The sequence below is a fragment of the Solea solea genome, chromosome 7 (genome assembly GCF_958295425.1).
Source record: "Solea solea chromosome 7, fSolSol10.1, whole genome shotgun sequence".
Lineage (NCBI taxonomy): Eukaryota > Metazoa > Chordata > Actinopteri > Pleuronectiformes > Soleidae > Solea > Solea solea.
This window is the reverse complement of record NC_081140.1, coordinates 22,579,954-22,601,065: the sequence shown is the minus strand read 5'-3', so window position 1 is coordinate 22,601,065 and position 21,112 is coordinate 22,579,954. Positions and strand designations below refer to the sequence as shown.

Here is a 21,112-nt window from a genome sequence, read left to right as displayed (position 1 = left end):
CCTTGTAGGAGCCACATGGGTTTTTTTAGGGACAGGGTAGACTGCAGTGGAACTCACCAGAGCCGCTGACATGATGAATTGGCCTCAACATACCCAAAAACATACCATAGTCACAACATAAAATCCCATTGGAATGTCCATTTAACATGTAATTTTTTAAGGTTACATGCCACTTAATTACTCCTTTGCTGGATGAGAATTTTGGTTCATCATGCATTTAAATATGTGTGAACTTCATCTCCTTAGTGAAAAAAAATGTGTTAGGGCTGCGACTCATCTGTTAATTATTATTTTCTCTGTGAATCAATTAGTTGTTTTGTCCATAAAATGTCAGAAAACGTCAACATTGTTGATCGCTGTTTCCCGAACCTCAAAACGATGATGTTCTCAAATGTCTCATTTTAAAATAATTCAGTTTGAATGATTTCCTTGTTTTATGGAGCAAAGAAACCAGAAAATATTCACATGAAACTCAGAGATCTTGTTTTAATTATTAAAAAAAAACACTCAAATCAATGAATTGATGATAAAAAATTGTCGATTTATACTTTTTATTCCTCACAGAATCTACAAATACAACATTTGCTATGTTGTTAACAACAGTTTTTCTGCAAGAGCGTTCTGAGTCTGCAGTCGCTCAAAAAATAGATATTGATTTATGTTGTTCTGAGGCTCGATTGATCACGCCTTGCTTTTACACGGAAGATTTATAACTGATTAGTATTTAATGTTTTTACTGGACAGCGGTTTAAGGGATTAGCCAAAGATCAAACTCCTTTGAGTGGCTGCCTCCTGATTATCAGTGGCTGGATTGACCAAGCTAGACTCATGAAAGCTTGATGGGGAGCTCATTACTGTGGTGTTTACTTCAGAGTATGACCTCACCTCATTACTGCGGGGTGATAGTTGCGTCGTGCCAGCAGGGGCCACCACCGCTACCACCGCTGCTCGCCCTTGGCGAGTGTTGCTGAGCGTGGACAATGACTGCAGTTTATTTGCAGCACGAGTCGTTTATCATAAATGACGATGCCTCAAGGAGCTTGTTCCAACCTCAAGGACAAGGTGGGCCAAATTCACTTGGGGTCAAGTTCATCCATTCATCCTTGTTCTATTAAAAAAGTGGCCCATGTAGCCAGACTTAGGCTTTCTTCAACTAAATTAACCTTATTTAGTGAGGCACTGTTTTGTTTTTTTCACACCAGACATTTCAAGGGATCAAAGCCACAGGTGAAACAGTAGTTGTTTACGATGGCTCTGCTCCATCAGATGTCCCAGTAAAGCCACGACACTCGGGCTGCATGCATAATATCAGGACCCTGGAGCTAGCTCACATAAATGGAATGCAGTCATTACCTCTGCCAATGAGGTCTGCAGTGGCATTTGTCTGTTTTATGTCTGTTTGATAGGACTTCTCAGAAAAGCACTTGAGTGAAAGCAGATGAGAAGTTGTGGAGGAGTGAGATGTGACCCAGGGAAGAAGTCATTGAACCGTGGAGCAGATGTGACCAGTTTCAGTTTCTTGAAAATGACTGTTGGACGTGTAGGCTCTCACATCTAATTCTGGGTTTCCTTTATAAACACCTGTGCTTTTCCACACATATTAGACCCTTTTCCACCTTTGGTCGCCAGCTCGCCCTCGCTTCGGCACGGCATGATTTAGGTTGGTTTTCCGCTAAATACTACCTACTCAACGTGGGCGGAGCCATCACCGCACGGCTGCATGAAACTGCCGTGACTAGTGACTCGCAAAGCAGTTGTTTTCAGTGTAACTGAATCATTAGAATCAGTTCATTAAAACTATTTGTTCAGTACTTCCTCCATGAGCGGAGCAAAGACACTAAATACACCAGACTCCTCTGTTAAATATTGAGATTTTAGACATTTCCCTGGTAGTTATTGGAGATTAACCCACGTTTTTAGGATTGTTAAGTCTTTTTAACTGATCTACAGTTCGGCATTGTTCAGCTTGATTCTTGTGTCGGACGTCTCTTCCCATGACGACACTCTGACCAATCAGTGGCCGGCAGTCTGGCAACGTCACGCATAGTATCACCTCCACTCGCTTGGAACCTCGCCAGAGCAGGTACTAAAAAAAGTACCTTGTACCAAGTACTATCACTAGTGGAAACGCAACTTAACTGTGCCGTGCCGAGGCGAGTCCAATAGAGTCAAAATGGCTGCTGTGAAAGTGGTTCATGAGTAAAGTTACAGCTACATGTTTTCCTAGAATAAGTGTCCCCTACCTGGTTTTACGGTTTGATCCAGAGTTCAACTCTTTACAGCTTATCGTCCCTTCCCTCTCTAAACCATTTTTTTTCTTTTTAAACTCTTTCCTATCTCGTAAAGGCAAGGAAAGCCTGCGATATTATTTTAAAAATAACAGTGTCCCACAATCCACAGACCTGTCAGCCGTAACAGGTTGTTCTTCGGGTGAAAGCAATGGGGTCACAATTTCTGGAAAGGGAACTCTGTAAAAGAATAATACAATATATATATATACAGTGGGGGAATGAGAATACTTGTCTTAAAATCAGGGGTTTGTTAAGGGCAGGGTGTTACTTTTAAACATATTTGGTTAAGAGTATTATGGGTAAGATGGATAAAAGAATACCAATAAAAAAGCATGAATATGTATACAATAATATGTTTTACAGCATAAAAGTACATAATAAGACAATATTGATTGGATCGAGCTTATTGACAGTCGAAATCTAAAGTAGTGTATCAGAAAGGAAATATTCTAGATGATTTATTTTATTTTGAGCATCATAAATAGTCAAATTAATTCTTTTTTGCTGTACAGATATCGTAGATTTGAAACTCTCTGCATGGCAAAATACTTTTCTTGTGTTTTTTTTTTATCATTTGGTTTAAACACATTGATTGTAACACATGCAGCCTCCATGCTCATACTAACGATCACTGGTGGTGGTGTTTTGTTCTTGTTTTTATTTGTTTGTTTACCAGTATCATTAGCCAGTGTTGTGTTGTCACTAAAGCGGGGGCAACAATCGTGTAGGTCCAATTCAAGCCATATAGAACAAATGTGAAGGTGTCAGTGCATGCTGGGTGCAAAATGAATGTCACTCGCAATATCGGGCACGGGTAGCTTTTTAATTGGGTGTGGAATGTGCAGCACAGAGCCAAACAAGGGCACGGTTTGATGTCAGGAATCTGCACACGAGCTATTTTAGTCACACTAGTCCTTTTATAGTGGTCTCAGCCAGTGTAAACAAGGTCTGTCCAGGGCCTTTAAGGCAACGAGATCCGATTGAGAGCAGCTTTTTTTTCTGAAATCTTTCCAGGCATGGCGTTATGACGTTGCAGGCGCTGTCAGAGCCTAACAGGAGACTGTGGCTGGAGGCCATGGACGGCAAGGAGCCGGTGAGAAACCTACTTCTCTGTGTTCAGAACATTTTTTATTCAGTCGTGGCTGCTGTTTGACCAAGACAGTGTGTTGTTCTACAATGAAAATCACACCATAACTGATCTATTTGTCACTGGTGCCCCCTTCTGGTGACTTTAGTGTGCGACCATTTCAGAAACTATGACCTCACCATCCACTTGAGCTAATAATAGAACAGTGTTGGAGCACTGGGAAAATAAACAGTGTGGATTTTATTCCTGGAATTTTCCTCAACTCTTAAGAACTGTGATGATGTTGATGATTATTTTTTCTAACCTCTTTCTAGATTTACAACCTACCAGCCATATTAAGCAAAAGGGAAGAGAGTAAGTGTCATTTTTATTTTCCAGTCCTCTTTTATCAGTTTAATTTCAGTGTCACAAGTCTGAAATAAAACACACATATCAAGTACTTCTATTCCTTTTTATTATTTATTTTTCACATGTCTCTCATTAACACAATTACTTTGACATACACCCACTCAGCTGACACAACAGAGCCTTCCAGCACATGGGTTGTATCTCATTATCTTGGAGCACAAGCAGAGGGAGAGCCTATTATTCCTGCGTGATGCGTGCGTTTAACCCCCCCGACTGTTGTTGACACGTCAGCCCTGTTCTGTTGTATTACAGCGTTCCTTAATGAGGCGGGATTCAACTTTGTGAGGCGCTGCATTGACCTGGTGGAAACGAGAAGTGAGGCCTTTGCATCTCAGCGCTTCCATTCATTAAAAGATGACATAAATGCTGCCTCGGCTGGTCGACCTGACGACACGCTGACGCACATTTTCTTTATTGTCGTCCTGCAGGTATAAATACGATGGGATTGTACAGGATTGGAGGAGTCAACTCCAAAGTACAGAGGCTGATGACCACAGTCTTCTGTAAGTATTCTTCATTTACTCAAACAGGAGCCAGTAGATGGCTATATGAATGCATGAGATGTAGATTAAGGAGTGATTGCAGATTGATAGATGGATTTTAGATCGATTGATTGACATATTACAGATTGCTGAATAAATTGTGATAATATTCATCAATCCATTATATCAGTGGTGTCAAACTGGCATCGATTACATGCAGGCCCACCACTTAATATCACGTGTTTAAACACAATTTAATACTTAACATGTTTGCTAACAGTATTTATTATAAAAGTAATAATAAGACATTTGGTTTTAATTATCACATATATACTGTATATATGTATATATACATATATGTATGTAAATATATATATATATATATGTAAACACATATATACATATATATATTTATATATACATGACTTAATTTTTGATTTATTTCTCTATTTTTGATATTCATAGGTTTATGTTGCATCATAAGTATGTCATTATGCTAAAGTATCCATATCCATATATTCATATCCATATAACGTTCCATATCAAAACGAGCACTTTGACATTGAAATTCCATGAAATATCATCATGAATATCTTTATTGTGACATCATGATGGCATATTGTGATATAAGTTTTAGCTCATGTTGCCTTCCTGCTAATGAACAGTTGTGTTTTACCACTCAGACGCTCATTGGCCCTCGTGTCATTCGAGTTTGACACCCAGCAGTAACAAGTCTTCATGAAGACTCTGGTTATTTTGCCGATACACATTAGAGTTTGCACTGCTGAGCGATGACGACAACTGGTGGGAAAATAGAAAATCAGTGACAAATTTATGCCGTGACTTTATTTAATATTTAATAATATTCTTAAATGATGTATCAAAGAGCAGCTTCTGCTGTGGTTTGTAAATGTCTAGGGGAAACCGTATCGTCAGTTTTAGAACATTTATGAGGAGCTGTAGAGCTTTATCAAACCCTGTGTGACATTGTAGAGTGAGTAAAGAGGTCCTCCTTGTGGTGTGACAGAGTAACAGCCTCCTGGCCTTGTGTTATTTTGTCATCACCATGGTAGTTTAGCCCCCCGGTCTTCATGTTTGCATACATTTCATAAATTTGAGAAGTAGCTGTCTGAATAATTTGGATAAATCTATGTATGTTGATATTGATCTCATCACACGTCAGCCCCTGTGCATTTATATTCATATTTATATGTATTCCAAAGCCTACTCTCGAGCCTGTTTACACCAGCGAGCAGTCAGCTTACTTAAGTAGCGGGTCATGTCAGGTCATCCTGGTTTCTTTATGCAGTCTGAAGCTTAACTGTTGCAGCGATTGTGAAAACAAAATGTGTTTTTCGACAGCATCCAAGGCACCTGTGGACATGGACCTGGATCCAGAGACGTGGGACAACAAAACCATCACCAGTGGTCTGAAGAATTACTTCAGGTCAGCTTGCCCTGCCAGCTGCGCGTCCTTTGCTGTCAGAAATCATCATTATCTCCATAATGTCTCTTTGATACCTCCCCAATGTTAGTCATGTATTCAGCGCTGCCACTGACTCACACAAAAGGAGGGTGGATGCATTCAAAGGACCTGTGTCACTCGGGGAATAAATGATAACCATTCTCTTCACTCACCAGGTGCCTCTCTGAGCCTCTAATGACCTTTCGGCTCCACAAAGAGTTTATCATGGCTGCCAGTAAGTAATGAAAAGTTGCTAACATTGTGAAAATATAATAAGGTGATACATAATTTCCCAGTTTGCTTTCATTACCATGTGTCAAAGACAGATTATCAAATAAGCAGAGCATTCAAAACACATCGATATTGAATCGGGCAGGCACAAAAATATTGTTTTCCAACAAGGATGTGTGTGTAAACTGCATTTGTGTTTTTATTTTGAAATAAATGAATTCAGTTCAAATTAGGCATGAAGATTGTACCAATTAAACTCTTTCCAACTGAGGAAATGGCAACCTACCATGTTCTCTCATTTTACACTGAGAAATTAAATTGCATTCATTCTGTACTATTTGCTTCTTTCTGCACTGCTTGTTCATTTTATTCTATCATTTAATTTTGCCTCATCTCAGAGTCGGATGACCAAAACTACAGGGTGTGTGCCGTCCACACTCTGGTTCATAAGCTGCCTGAGAGGAACAAGGAAATGCTGGAGCAGCTAATAAAACACCTTGTCACGTATGTATTTCTGCAGTGAGTCACTAGACAACCCGTGAAAAACAGTTAAAAAAAAAAAAAGACTCATTACATCGTCTTCATTTGTCCCTAAAACTGTCACCACACAGTGACAGTTGCATTTTAAGTATCTAAGCAGACAAGTGACCCTTTACTCGGCAGTTTTGTAACGCCTGTGTCCTCCGTCTGCAGGGTCTCCACACAAAACCAGCACAATCTGATGACGGTGTCCAACCTGGGTGTCATCTTTGGACCCACTTTGATGCGATCACAAGAGGAGACTGTGGCCGCGATGATGAACATCAAGTTCCAGAACATTGTGGTGGAGATACTCATTGAAAACTTTAATAAGGTAAGTCGCGGTATGAAATCCTCAGCCACGGACTCTTTTCAGAGGATCACTTTATTAGGTACAAACCCATTTACCTGCTTGTTGTAAATGACTTTGATGCTAGACGCGCTGTTTTGAGAGTTTCAGAAGCTTTTCCCACACAACCATCTCTAGGGTTCACAGAATTAGGCAAAATATCAAGTGAGCAACAGGTAAAAACTCTTTGTTGCATTGCAGTGGCAGGATTGACTGCTGAGTGTACGCAGTTATTATTTAAGCTGCATTTTCGTCAGAACGAACCCTCACTGACTGCACACTTTCATGCGTCATTAACGTTGGCATGGTTGTTAAGAAATACATCCGCTAGAGGGCAGCACAGAGCTGAGAGATTCTGACAACAGCTGACACGGTGACCCTGTGTTAATGTAGGGTAAAAGTGGCCGCACTGTTGTTGTTGTTGTTGTTGTTTTCATTACGTCTTCTTTAAAAAGCTTTAAAATGCTTTTCGGAAATGTCCACCTTGTGTCTCTTAGTTGTCCCACTGGCTGCACTGCCCAGTGTTTGTATGGCAACACATCAGCGAGACACACATTTCAAGTTAATCTGATCTTCATTGACATATTCATGACAATAATAAAAAAAGTAGTAGTTACAAAGTAACAATGCTTGCACAGGTAATGTGGTTGCTATTGGAGACTCAACTTTACCTGCTACCGCTGCTGCTGCTGCTGCTGCTGCTCCTATCAGAGCAGGCAAACCTTAGCCTCTTAACCTGTGTTATCGATCAGTCAATTAAATTTCTTTGTCACATGTAATCAAATGATGGCTCGTGTTCAGGACAGCTGCTAGGGCAAAAGATCACGGCTGGATGCTGTCTGTGCTGCTGCTGCAAATGTAAGCTGTAAAAGAGAGATGTGGAACTGTGAAAAGGAAAGTAGTTGTTTTGTTTTGGTATTTTTTCACAGAACTACCTGTTTTGCGACTGTAATAATATACTGTGTATATATATATGGGTCTGTATGAGAGTCTGTATGGGGGAATACACACGTTGTATAGCAAGTAATCTTGTGTTCTTGCGTTGATCCCCCAGATCTTCCGCCAGCCTCCGGATCCGAATGTGCCCCTCCCCCAACCGCAGAGCCGACCTGGCTCGCGCAGGAGCAGGGCCATCTGTCTGTCCGCGGGGCCCAGGAAGCCCCGCAGCCTTTACACTCCAACGCTGTGTTTGGCAGATGCAGAAAGTGAGTACCAGAGCAGTGATTAGCACAGCAGGTCATTGCACCGAAATCCAACAGTGGCCTTTAATATTTGTCAAGACATCTGCACGATTTCTCAAAGTTTCACCTCCTACTAGCTCAACTTTGTGGAAACCTGAATAATTATAATCACTTTAAATAACTTTAAATTACTTTCAAAGGTCATTTCTGCCACTAGGGGCCTCTCAATCAAAACAGTAACCAGGGTTCCCAAGGGTCCTTGACTTTGTCCTTGAATTTGAAAAATCAACCTAAATAAGCAGGGGTCATTTAAAGTGCTTGAGTTTTGTGCCAAAAGAAGATAAGTTGATATCTCGATGTCTCCCACGCCCATGTGTCTGTGTTTGTTACCATGCCACCTACTGTTTCATTCCTTGAATTTGAGGGAATTGATCCCGGAAAGTCCTTGAAAAGACCTTGAAATTGATGTCTACCAAGGTGTGGGAAAGTAGTCGTGATCCATTAGCGACAAATACACACATTACAAAGAAAAAACAAAAAACAACACACTGGCGAACTAGTAGTACCGAGTATTTTCTTCACTAATTTGAATAGAAATATGGATTTCAAGATTTAAAGAGTGCTGGAAATGTTTTGGCTAATGTAGCTACACTACTACACAAACACCTTAGTCTCAACATTGTTTTGATATTTTAATGCAAAAATGTGACTTATTATATATTTTAAGTCATCAATGACCCAAAATGACTTCCTCACTCGGCAGGTTTTAATGAGGGCTTTGTATTTGTCTCCTCTGGTCCCTGCATAGGCGACACCGTCAGCAGCAGTGCGAGCAGCACCCCCATGGGCAGCATGGAGTCTCTGTCCTCCCACTCCTCTGAACAAAATAGCTCCTCCAAAACAGCGTCATCCGCTCAGGCCAAGGAGAAGTCGCTCCTGGACCTGCGTCGATCGCCGTCAAAGCTCTCCAATGGCCCCAGGACCACAGTGTGCCTCAGCAGCCCGGAGTCCAGCTCCAGGGAGGATGCGGGTCGCACAGACGGAGAGTCGGAGGATGCGCTTAGCCTTTCCTCCGTCAGCACTGCACCCAGGCTGTCGCCTGCGCCCAAGAAAGCCCCACACTTCCGTCCTGACCTCAGGCCAGTTCAGCTGAACCGTTCAGCAGCTCCCTCTCTGAAATCACTGCTGAATTCTGAAGGTAAGATTTAGTTTAGCCGCCATGCTTAACCCCCCTGCCCCCCCCATTGTCTCTCACTTACATTTATGAAGTGGAAACCGTGGATTGTTTTAATTTCACAGGTTACTTCTCCAGGTCATAGCCATTACATAGCCCCCCATTAAAGCATGATTTAAAACCCTTCACCTTTCCTTTGTGTTACCTTTGTGCTGCGCGTGTGTATTCTACGGTCTCAGACTTTACTGTCCTTTCTGTCGTTTACTAGTGGAAAGGAGTTATTGCCTGTTACGTCTCCCTCCAGGCCACCGGAGCTGCTCTGGATCTGTCCAAAGTCTGTCATCGATGGAGGCCAAAGAGAGCTCGAAGCCCGCCGAGCACCCGGACCTGCCGCCCAAACAAGTGATCCGCCGCAAGCTGGACACCTCGGCTACCAATGGCTACCAAAGACCGGGCTCAGTGTAAGGATTTTTGAAAAGGGGCCCTGTCAAATGTCTGCTTATATGACATCATACAGTATGATTAGTAGTATTTATATTACTGCTAGTATTAGTATGAGTAAATACTGTTTTAAAGACATAAAAGGTCCATGTATAAAGATTAAAACAGGCATGAAAAACATGAGTGAGCAGAAACTCCAATCAATATTTGGTGTGACCACACTTTGCCTTCAAAACAGCACCAAATCTTTGATAGGATGACAACTGATTAGTAGTCTGTCTGTCTGTCTGTTGATGGGTGGATATGTGTGTGTGTGTTTTTTGGCATTTATACAGAAGTCCATGAAGATGAACCAAGCATAACATTCAGCCACATAAACAAATGTTCCACTTCAGGATTGCAAGTAAACGACTATAATTTGACATTTTAATCAACAAATAATAATGTGCTTTACTACTTTATTTTAAATTTGAAAATCCAAGGATAACAAAAACATGTCGTTTCAGCTCAAGAGCTTCTAAAAACTAGTGTATTCAGTGTATGATTTTAATCATTATCAGTGTTGTTAATTTAGGGCAGGGATGGCACAAACCTTCCATCAGGTGGTGGTCTAATACATTTGTTAAGCACTGTACACATACATATATCTGTAGCGCATCCTCCCTCCTTTCCTCTCTGAGATTTTTCCTGCCTCCTCCTCCTCTTGTGTGTTTATGAGCGCTGAACATCGAGAGGTCTCCGCCGTCACATGAGTATGTGCGAGGAGATTTATGTCTCCTCCTCTGTGGTGGGAGAGCTGCCTTTAATTATGCTCTCTGCCTGTTCCCTGGGTTGACGTGACCCAGCAGCAGAAGTCTGCGCTCGTTCTCCCGGGACAAATAGATTGTTTGACTTGTCATGTCTGAGGAGCCAGTCCCATGCTTTTCCTCGAGTAGTTGCCCTTGCACAGCACCCACACTGGCCTGCCCCAAGGTCCCGTTGTCCCCTTGACTCCCGAGGTTGTCGTGCATTTGAATGCGGGCGGGTTCGGAGTCCAGCCCGGAGGAAGGAAACCTCCCTCGCTGTGTCGTCATGCCTTTCACCTTGTTTTGAACAATGACAAATGCTCGTGAGGTCACGGTAAAGTGGACCGACTTGTTTTCGGTCAGGAAAGGTCAGATTGAGTTTGACGATTTTATTGAAAACAAAATCATCTCTTGCTTTTTCATCCTCATTTTCTTCGGGTGGCATCACTTCCAAAACATTTGAATGTATGATTCAAGCAAGTGGGATGATTTTTGTCATTATTGTCGCAGGGTTGCAGCCAGAGCACAGCTGTTTGAAAACACTACACAGTCCAATCCCGTTGGAAGGTACTGTAAACCCTAAGCCTAACTCTAACTCATCCCACTCTCATCTCTCCCCAAATCTGCTCTGACATGACTTGTTTTTTTTCCGTTGGTCCTCACAGAGACGCCAAGGCGATGTATTCCTGTGAGGCAGAACACAGCCACGAGCTCAGCTTCCCACAGGGGGCGCACTTCACAAATGGTGAGCAGAGCCAGAAAGAAGGGTCTTATTTTGCTACAGCGTCATCAGCACAGCACACATTTACAACTTACTGGCACGACGCCGCAAACTCTGATTCCCAGTATCGTGTGGAGTCATAAAACATTTCCTGACACCCCCGTATGTCTTTTATAATTTTTTTTTTTTTTTTTTTTTTATTGCCTCTCATGGTTTTTTTCCATGAAGACATGACTTGGCCCAACACCAGTGCAGACAGGTCACTGTAACCTCGAGATGGAAGGCACCAGTGCCTGTTCCCTGTTAACACAACCAGCAGAGCCCGGCAGCCAAAGGCAGAAACGTCAACAAACGCTCCTTACCACTTACCAGCAGGCACAGCTCATTTATTGCTCTCCACACTAACAGACCTTTTTTTTTTTTTTTTTTTTAACATCCTTATTCAGCACATTTCTGCTCGATTGATTTTGTGGATTATTTAAAAAGCTGCTGCTTTTTAATTTGGGTATATGTTACGTACAATCATTTCCCACATTGGGATCACCCTGCGTTCTGGCCTGCTTAAAAACTCTACAGGGGCCGGATTAATGAGAAGCCTGACCTTCCTTGATCCTGCCATAAATGTTTATTTATCCGCCCAATCACATCTTTTATTTTTTATATTTTTTATTCCTCCTGCTATCAACTTTTCTGGGCAAATAGTCATTCTGCTTCCATTTTAATGTGTGTGCTCCTCTTTTGTTATTGTGTTTTATCTCTCTCTCTCTCTCTCTCCTGCAGTCTACCCTTCTATTGAACCAGGCTGGCTCCAAGCAACATACGACGGGAGAACCGGTTTAATCCCGGAGAATTATGTTGTCTTCCTCTAACAGGTGGTAAACATCGCATCTTTTTCATGGTATCCATGGAAAAAAAAAAAAAAAAAAAAAACAGTTCAGATGCGATTGGTTTGTTTGTACCGTTGTAACCAACATGTAGGTATTCTTCGCAGATAACACAGGGCAATCGCCTGCTTTCATGGGTTTAATGTGTTTGAATTATCGACTGCACTGATGTATTTAGTTTCATTTTCCTACAGAATCACAACCAAAAAAAACAACCACATGCAATTTCCACAGGTTTTATTCCAGTCCAAAAAACATTCCATTTTAAATTCCAAACATATCAAAGGAACACTTTTTTTTCCCATCAAGCTGCAGTTTCATGAACATTTGAATTAACTGTAATGGAACAAACTGTGATTTTTTTATTAAAAGAAAGGATACGAATCTAAATCTATGAGAGACAGAGAAAAAAAGCGTGTGTGGTAATGCACCTTAACTTTCATACTCATGTGACAGCTGTGTCGCCTACAAATAAGGCTCCCCACACAACTGAGTACAAATGACGTTATTTCATATTGTCCGTGGCGACATTTATTTATTGTAGACACAGTTTGTAAACTGTGGTCACGTTCGGGCTAAGGATAAGACAACAGATGATTTTATTGTAAAAAAGAATCACCAATATTACACGAGTGGCATGAAATGAGTGCTTATGTTTTATTTTGAAGGGTCATCCCAGGACCTCAGGATTTATGACTTATGATTTATTACTGTTGGAAGTCTGAAAAATACGTATATCTTTGTTCTACCAACATTTAGGTAAAGCTATTTCGGAGCCAGTTTAAAAGCAGTTAATTAGACCACCTGTCAAAAAAACATTATTGTTATTTATTTGGCAAATAACAAACTGAATATTTGAGCCGGCTCAACTGGGTTTCTCTGAAAAATTAATTGAGCATAACATTCAAAAAACTATGAAAACAACATGTTCTGTTCAGGAATACAACCATCTTAATAAAGTGCTTTACTATTTTTTCTATTTGATACAATATTGGATACAATATTATTATATCGTGGCATTAAAAATATCATTTTGGTTATAGAGCTTCTACATACTGGTGTATTAACCATTACACAAACATTAAAAAAAAAAAAAAAGATGTGGCTTTGGATGGATTTAATACATTTGTTAAGCACTGTAGATTTTTGAATAATCGTGATATGAGATTTTCATGCTGTCCCATGTCTACTTCAGGTACAAAAAGCACCTGATTAAGCCAAATATTTCTGTATTTTCTGTGGTCGTCTGCTGCCACAAAATGATAGGTTCCATATGAAATGTAATTGCCATTTACAGTTCAGTTGTGTGGGAACGGTCATTCTAGGGGGGGGAGACACAACTGTACGTGATCGTCGTTCAACCACTGAACCTGCTCACTGCTGCAGTGCACTTTCTGGTTAAGCTACACGTGAACTGTCAAAACAATGTTTCTGTGTATTACGATAAATGATCACGTCAGATATATGCCATATGTTTTTTTTTTTTCTTTTTCTTTTTTACAATAACGTCATGAATGTTCATGAGGCGGAAGCTTTGCCTTCGATGCGTTGTTGTGGTACTGTACTCGACTGGTACACTGGCGTACTAGCAATGACAACTAAACACCGATCAGATTATAGCATAACGTCAAAGATGCCACTTAATGTCACGGTCAAAACACATTCAAAGTCCGTCAATGTCTAAAAGGTCATATTGTTTTGTTAAAAAGAATCATTTTAAATGATTCGTTTCTCAGTTACAGCAAATTAAAATGGGGAAAAAAATGTATTTGGAGTAGAAATTTGAGTTTTTTTCCAAGATCGTGATGCTCTCTTCCATTGACGTCATCGGGAATGTCAAGTGACATTAGAGCTGTGACGCTGGAAAAACACTCCCTTACAGTCGGAATGTAGAGGGGCATGTCAAGGAAATGACATCATATCCTGAACGTGTATCATTTGGCATGTCTTTCTTTTCTTTCTTTTTTTAAGCTATTTTTTTTCCCTTGCAATCGTCTACTGTGTCTCAACAGTGCATACACGTGTCTATAAATGATTTAGGGCTGCAACGAATCCATCAACCTGTCGATAATTTACTTTGAATCTACCTGGAAATAATGAAATGATTCAGTGTTAATCATTTCTTTATGTTATGTGGAGCAAAGAAACCAGGACTCTAGTTTTAATTATTAAAAAAAAACTTATCGTTGCAGCCCTAAAATAAATAGTGTGATTTATTAGACCTGAGGTTCCATTCTTTTGTCACTGCTGGGAAGTTTAACTTGTGCTCGCTGCAATGAGGGATTTCAATTGAAATTTAAATCATGTAAAAAAAAAAAAACCTGTGGGAATAGCTATATTAATTTTAGGAGGGTGAAAATTTCCTACTTTTAAAATTCTCTTATAAATCTAGTATTACTAATAAATATGATATAAGTTCCTCACGTGAAAATTAGTTTTATTGCACATATTTTATTTTATTAACACAGGGATATTTTAAGTCCCAGTTGTACTTTGTTAGGCGGAGAAGCCAATAAATCTTCCAGCGATTAACTTAAATAAGAGTTGATGTAAAGTTAATTAAAAGAAGAGGTGATGTGTTTGTACCTTGTTTTTTTTTTTTGTTTTTTTTACAGATTTGTTCACATTAAATACATTTTTTTTTCATGATTCCTCTGAACTAATCTGAATTAAATCTGTCGTATGCATCTTAAACAAGTGTCATGGTGTCTTGCAGCAGGTCGAGGCTCTTCGTCAGAAACTGGGCGCGTGCACTTCATACGTGACTGAAATACTCAATATTGACGTGTTTTGTTGTTGTTTATTGTGACTATCTTTTAGGCACTTTTTTTTTTTTCTTTTTTTTTGGTAGGTTATTATTTTACAGCGTAAGCTTTGGTTGTAATTCTGGAATTGCATCCTCTCTACTGGACAGACGTCTAGTTTTCTCTTGGATCACTTTATTTACATTATTTTGAAAGAATGTTATGGAATCACTCCTGTGCTCTACCCGAGCTTTAATCTCTTTCCAGCTAAAAAAAAAAAAAAAAACTTTTTAAAAATAGTTTCCCTCCCAGTTTCTCCTCCCTGAGTCACTCGACTGTTTACCCTGAAATAATGTGATTATTTTAAGTGACAGGTTTCTGTGTGTCCTCATTCTGGTGCGAAACATAAGAATATTTATGCTTTAGTACAAAAATAACACTTTATCTAAAGGTTCTCAGAAACCTACTGCATATGAGCAAGTGAGTACCATCCGTATACAAGATGCAGAATGGGTAAGGGGTGGCTGCAGCAGGACTAAACGGAGAAGATTAATTATTTGATGCCTCAGAGTTTATAATATTGCGGATAGTTTGGCGTTTATGTTCACCTCGTGAAACTGAAGATCGGAAAGCAGGTTGGTAGATTACAGAGGACTGCGTTTAGGTAAATGTGGGTGTGAATAATCCAGTCGCAGGGTGTCGTCGTCATCGTCACTTGCTGTGGAATAAGAGGGGCCTCACCATGCCCGCCAGGACCTTTGGTAGCTGGGAGGCAATGACCTCTGACATCATCTCCGGAAACTCCACACTCATGGCGTCAGCCTGGATGAAGGTGCTCAGACAGAACAGGTTGACCTTCTTCACTATCTGTCGGGAGGACAGAAAGGTTTGTCTCGGTGATTTGGAAAAGCAGCACTTATCTAAAGCCTTTACACTTTTGTACTCTCTCGCTCTGTGAGTACTCGGCTCACCTCGTGCATGACGTCCATCAGTTTGGTGAGGCGGTAGAACCGCTGCGAGCTGGCCACCATGCCCTTCTCCTTTATGTGGATTGCCTTCGTCAGCTCGTGGATGTAGTTTTGTCTCATCTCCTCGAACGCAGCCTGACTTTTGAGTCCTTCAAGAGGCACTGGAAGAAAAAAAGTGTTGTTTGTGGCATTAAAACACACTGTTAGGTAATGAAACATGACAATGACTATTTTAGAAGTCTTCTGTTTTCATTCTTGTAAATCTAGGACATAAAACTTGTCAAGTTTCTTTCGTTTCGTCGTTTGTGTGCGGCTCTACCGTAGATAGTCATCATGGCATAACAACTCTGTTTACAACATGTTTTGAGTCCGAGGAAAAGTTCCCCGTCTTCTTACCTGTGTTGAGAAGTATTATGGCTTTCATGCAGAGAAACTCCTCACGGGACACTTGAAGGTTCGCAAACTCCTGAGGAATAAACTGTATTGCCAGACAGAGGTCGAAAATGGAAGTTCTCCTCATTTGTTCCCTGACGCACAAAACAACAAAAAAAGCAGGTAAATATTCTGAAACAAAAAAGGCTTTAAAAAAGAAAAGAAAAAACTGCACGGCGATGGTTACTTACTGGCTGAGAATCAGATCGGGTGCAAAGTACAAATATTCACTGGTGACATTCTGAAAGGATCGCCAGCCAAGCGAGAACACCATGAGGTTCATCCACGAGTACTGGATGAGGGTCATCTGATCATTGATGTGAAGATTACGGAACCCTAGCAAAGGAAATACTGTAAGTGTCCAGCTTTACATCAAGACCACCATATTATACTGTGAAAGACTTCTGAGTATCTGATGACGCATAAGGACATGAATGGTGGTTAATGAAGAAAGAAAAAGAAGCCGAGGAAATCTGAGGCTTCACAGTAAAATGCTCACTAATTGGCAAGCAAAGCATTTTTCCCAAACCTTTAATTAAAATGTATGTTTTATATCTTTTAGGCCCTGCAATAGACTGGCAACCTGTCGCCCTATGTCAGCTGGGATTGGCTCCAGCAACCCCACGATCCTCATGTGGAGGATTGTGTATCCTTTAAATGACGTATAAAATGAATGTTAATTACTGTTGCAGAGTTTATAAAACATCAACAACTACAATAACTACTAAAACCTTAAAAAAAAAACATGTAAAATTCTGTATGTCCTATGACCATCAGTGGGTCCCCATGGCGACGACTAGTGTCCCAGACGCAGAGAGAGCCGTCACCTGGCAAAGACTTGGACCACTTGACGATCCAAAGCAGTTGCTTCTCGCACAACCGGTTGAGACTGTTGAGCAGAACGTGGGGGACATCGGACTGCAGGCTGTCGTGACCCGAGCACATGACCTCCGGCTCGATGTTTTCCAGGATGTCGATGATCTGTGAGTTGACTTGCACGTCGTGGATGCCAGGTATGCAAGACATGGCGTTCAGGGCCTGGTTGTTGCCGGACATGGCCAAGTGGGACTGGAACATCAGGGACGAGGGTATGCCCAAGGCTTTCAAGGCCCCAAAACGCTTCAACTTCCTGCCTGTGATGTGACCACAAGGTTTTGTTAAGATTTCACAAACACCACATAACCTCGTTTCATGCATGAGTAAACGGCCTGCAAAAGTCAGTTCCTTCGTTTTGATCTCGGCACTTTGAACATACTCTTTGAAGTTATTTTTCAAATCTTGATTTGCTGCTACATAATCAGTTTCAGTTTCATCTTTTCTAAATGAGTGCATTAGCTCGTCTGTGCTAAAATAAAATTCAACCAATGGCTGTACCTCCGAGCATCATGCCCGCTTGATAGCACTTTCGGAGGCGACACGCTGGGCAATTTTTCCTCCGGATTTTGTCCACAATGCAGTCATTTCGTCCAGCGCAGAGATAGCTGTGATGGCCTGTTGAGTGAAAGGATACAGAAAATGCACATGATTTTTAACAATTTCTTTTTCCAAATGTGTCACAAGGAGAAGAGGCATATAATGAGGGGAGAAAAAGAAAAAAAGACGTTGAAGGACTCTCGACTATTAGCATGGCTACTCCACTCCACATTCAGGCAGCGTTTCGGGGAGAGATCTAAAGAAGAAAATGAGATTGAGGCGAGGCTGTGAGGACAGAGTGACACTGCCGTGGTGAGACATAGTGGCTCTTATATATCTTGCATCTAAAGATAACGAGGGGAAAAGCAAGTCCGAGACGAGGAACACGGTGAACACTGGTCAGTGTGATACTGTTGCTAATGACCTTTTAACAACTACCATTGAAGGTCAGTGAAATATGATGTGGTGACTCCCTTTCGGTGTGCCACAGTCCTCTCTCTGCACATGTAATAATAAATCTGATATTTCAATCTCTTACGTTTATTTGCCTGGATCAACGTCCATTGATCCTCTGGTAAACAAAATAAATCTGGGTAATGCTCATTTGTAGGTTGTCTAAAATCAACTTTTTAACAAACGATACACTGTCTAATGGAAGAGAGTGTGCTGGAGGCTTCACGTGCACCAAAAAGAACACAGTGGTCAGACAAAGATACACTGTGGGTAGATATAGAAGTACAGAGATGATAAAACCACACATGCATGTTTGATGCGGGGTAACTTAATACATCCTGGAAAAAGCTTTCTTTACCCTTCCTTAACGCACTAGATTGAAGAACAAAACACTTATGACTGATGTGAGCTGGAAATATATAGACTCAACTTTTCCGGGAAGCAGTTTTTCAGTAGTAGGTTTTCATTTTTCATTTTTGCTCACCTTCGACTGCTCTTTTAAAAAACACTTTGCAGCTTCCACACGTCAGGACTCCATAGTGGCAGCCGGATGCCTCATCACCACAAATCATACACTGCCTCTGCGGGGGCATCCTGAGGGGAAAAAATACAAATAATTGAAGATAACGTACAATAATAAAGTCAATTACAAAGCTACATTCTAATAAGGGTTTAATGCTCCTAATGTTGATGTTTAATGTTTTAGGTGTTGATGTTAAGGATTTTTTGGCAGAACTTTTCTGCTGCGTCATTTTTTTCAGATGAAGTTCAAACTGGTTGTTTTAAAAACAACTTGTTTTATACTGACTACATGAGACAGATTGCAGTTTAGAGTAGAAATTTAGTAGAAATGTGAGAGGAAGTTGTTGTTTTTTTTCCCACTTTCTCTGACTCAGAAATGACTCAGGAATGAGCCAAATGACTGATCAACATGTTTAACTTGTTGCAAGTTTAATTTCAAGATCATTTTTAGCTGGAAATGTCATATTCCATCAATGACTTGACAATAATTAAAATGAATAATTACCCGGGGAACGTGGAGAAAGGCGAGGAGTTCCTCTGAACAAAGCCCTGGCTCTGGATCACTTCATAGCCGCTGTGTGTGAACGGGTCATCGTTCAGACCCGTGGACTGACACCAGTACTGAGGCTCGGCTAGAGACGTTTGCATCTGCCAGCGGGGAACCAACTCGTTCCTGTACATCGTCCCGGACAAACCGCACCTGGAGTCGGTCCTCACCTGGTTCAGCGCCGGCAGCTGCTCCGCCTGGTTCAGGTCGATAAGAAAGTTTGGGGATCCCTCCATCCCCGGCGGAGGAGCTATCGTAACCGGCCCGAAGTTGGTCAACTCACTGTCACTGAGACTCAGCTGCTGCTGCTGCTGATGCTGATGCTGTTGCTGTTGCTGTGGCTGTGACTGCTGTGACTGTGGCTGCTGTGACTGCTGTGACTGTGGCTGCTGTGGCTGCTGTGACTGTGGCTGCTGCTTCCTATATGTGTCACAGCAGCTGTCAAGAGCAGACAGCTCCGGTGATGGATCGAAGTCGGGACATGCTCTGTCCATTATCGCTGAAGTCTCCTTCTCGTCTTTGATGAACTTACACGCTCCAGCAGTGGACGAGAGGCTTCCTGCCTCGGGCACAGTTTCAGATATGGCCACATCCGTCCTCGGAACTTTTACAAAGTCTCCCCAGGGCACAACACTGTCACACTTTACTAACTCACTGCCACGGTCATAGTAGTATTTCGAAGCCAGTGAGGCGTCGAGTATGTTGCACTCTTTAGAGACTGCGCCCTCGCCGCTTGGACAAAGACCGTGGATCAGTGCGCCAATGTTTCCAAAATTACGCACGGAGGACATGCAAGTAAGAACCTGCGCCTCGTTAGACATTTTGATATTACTGTATGCTGTATTGAAGTCGCCCAGTCTTGTGTCGGTGGATTCAGCGATGGGAGAAGAGATGGCGTTCATTCTGCCGTTTTACGCACACTGAAGCGCACAGCAGCAGCGGAGCCTGGAGTGCGTTCGGAGGCTGGACTGTGATCCTCCTCCCTTTCTAAGAAGGCTGTGACTTCGACTTTCCTCAACACAAGAGTCTAATCCATCTGTTTTTAACATATAATTTGCCCGGCGGTTCCCACATTTTGGGACCCAGATAATAATTAGTGAATAATATAGGTAATAATACAATGTTGCACTATACATGAACGAATATAGTGATGTTGCACATCAAATTAGACAGCAGACAGGCTACAAGATTTTAAATGTGACAAACACACCTCAAATAACAACTAAATTAATTACTATACATCAAATTCAGTACAGCACCGCTGTGTCTACCCACTGGCGACATTTCTGGATCCAGCACTACGGCACGTTACCCAGAACAAAACACCACACAACACCACACAGTCAGTCAGTCATCATCTACCGCTTTATCCTCCACCAGAGGGTCGCGGGGGGTGCTGTGCCAATCTCAGCTACATCAGGCGATAGGCGGGGTACACCCTGGACAGTTCGCCAGTCCATCGCAGGGCCACACACAGATAGAGACAAACAACCATTCACTGTCACACTCACTCCTATGGTCAATTTGTTCGAATAAAAGCCGAGACTCCATGGATTCAAGGAGGATATAAGTCAAATACCTCAACACCAAAGCACCGCGGAGATAAAAGCCAAAGAATAAAGACAACAGAAATCACTTCAACAAAACAAAAACAAAAAAACTAAAACCTTTGCTCGCTCTTACCTTTGATGTCTACTAAAGTCTAGACGGATTTGCTGTTACACTGAAATCATTCCACACGTTTAGTTGGGTTTTCCACTGCACAAGAGTAGGGGAGACCAGGGACAGTGGAATAACCAATTTGTTATAATTATAAACTTTATAAACAAACTAAAATGTGTAAACTGTTGAAATAATGTATTCATGTGGTTTTATGAAATATGTACAGGTTGCAAAATGTATTTTAATACACTGGGACGGTGTAAAATATACATAATGAATCAATCTTATAGTCAAAATGGAAAATAGTAGTTATCAGTCATGTTATTGTGACTATTAATTTAATGTTTTTAAGT

At 41.3% G+C, this 21,112-nt stretch overlaps 2 protein-coding genes across 9 annotated transcripts in view; one reads left to right on the top strand and one right to left on the bottom strand.

Moving 5' to 3' along the window:
- Positions 1-14,870, top strand: part of LOC131463183 (rho GTPase-activating protein 42) — an 88,932-nt gene extending 74,062 nt beyond the window's left edge. For 2 of the 8 annotated variants that reach the window (XM_058634933.1, XM_058634937.1), the window contains 14 exons: positions 3,306-3,384; positions 3,693-3,732; positions 4,039-4,101; positions 4,215-4,289; positions 5,631-5,715; positions 5,910-5,968; positions 6,363-6,468; positions 6,658-6,817; positions 7,887-8,039; positions 8,812-9,211; positions 9,456-9,648; positions 10,924-10,980; positions 11,079-11,158; positions 11,915-14,869. In XM_058634933.1, the coding sequence (XP_058490916.1) occupies positions 3,306-3,384; positions 3,693-3,732; positions 4,039-4,101; positions 4,215-4,289; positions 5,631-5,715; positions 5,910-5,968; positions 6,363-6,468; positions 6,658-6,817; positions 7,887-8,039; positions 8,812-9,211; positions 9,456-9,648; positions 10,924-10,980; positions 11,079-11,158; positions 11,915-12,003 (1,639 nt within the window). In that variant the 3' untranslated portion in view covers positions 12,004-14,869. Of the gene's footprint in view, positions 1-3,305; positions 3,385-3,692; positions 3,733-4,038; positions 4,102-4,214; positions 4,290-5,630; positions 5,716-5,909; positions 5,969-6,362; positions 6,469-6,657; positions 6,818-7,886; positions 8,040-8,811; positions 9,212-9,455; positions 9,649-10,923; positions 10,981-11,078; positions 11,159-11,914 lie in introns of all 8 variants that reach the window. The other 6 variants (XM_058634936.1, XM_058634940.1, XM_058634934.1 and 3 more) reach the window with 5 other exon arrangements.
- Positions 14,871-15,093: 223 nt separating this feature from the next.
- On the bottom strand, positions 15,094-20,684 carry pgr (progesterone receptor). The gene is made up of 8 exons (XM_058634932.1): positions 19,056-20,684; positions 18,513-18,622; positions 17,537-17,653; positions 16,990-17,295; positions 16,354-16,498; positions 16,127-16,257; positions 15,734-15,891; positions 15,094-15,629 (listed from the first exon to the last, which is right to left on the bottom strand). The coding sequence occupies exons 1-8, from the start codon at positions 19,997-19,999 to the stop codon at positions 15,474-15,476; spliced, it is 2,067 nt and encodes a 688-aa protein (XP_058490915.1). The 5' UTR covers positions 20,000-20,684; the 3' UTR covers positions 15,094-15,473.
- Positions 20,685-21,112: the final 428 nt, after the last annotated feature.

Bases quoted from the DNA above. Each gene is read 5' to 3' on its own strand.
- pgr (XM_058634932.1), bottom strand. From the start codon at position 19,999: ATGAACGCCATCTCTTCTCCCATCGCTGAATCCACCGACACAAGACTG. The intron at 18,623-19,055 runs GTAATTATTCAT...TTTTCCCCTCAG, and splicing joins CCTTTCTCCACGTTCCCCGG to GATGCCCCCGCAGAGGCAGT. The intron at 17,654-18,512 runs GTGAGCAAAAAT...TTCACTCAACAG, and splicing joins TTTTAAAAGAGCAGTCGAAG to GCCATCACAGCTATCTCTGC.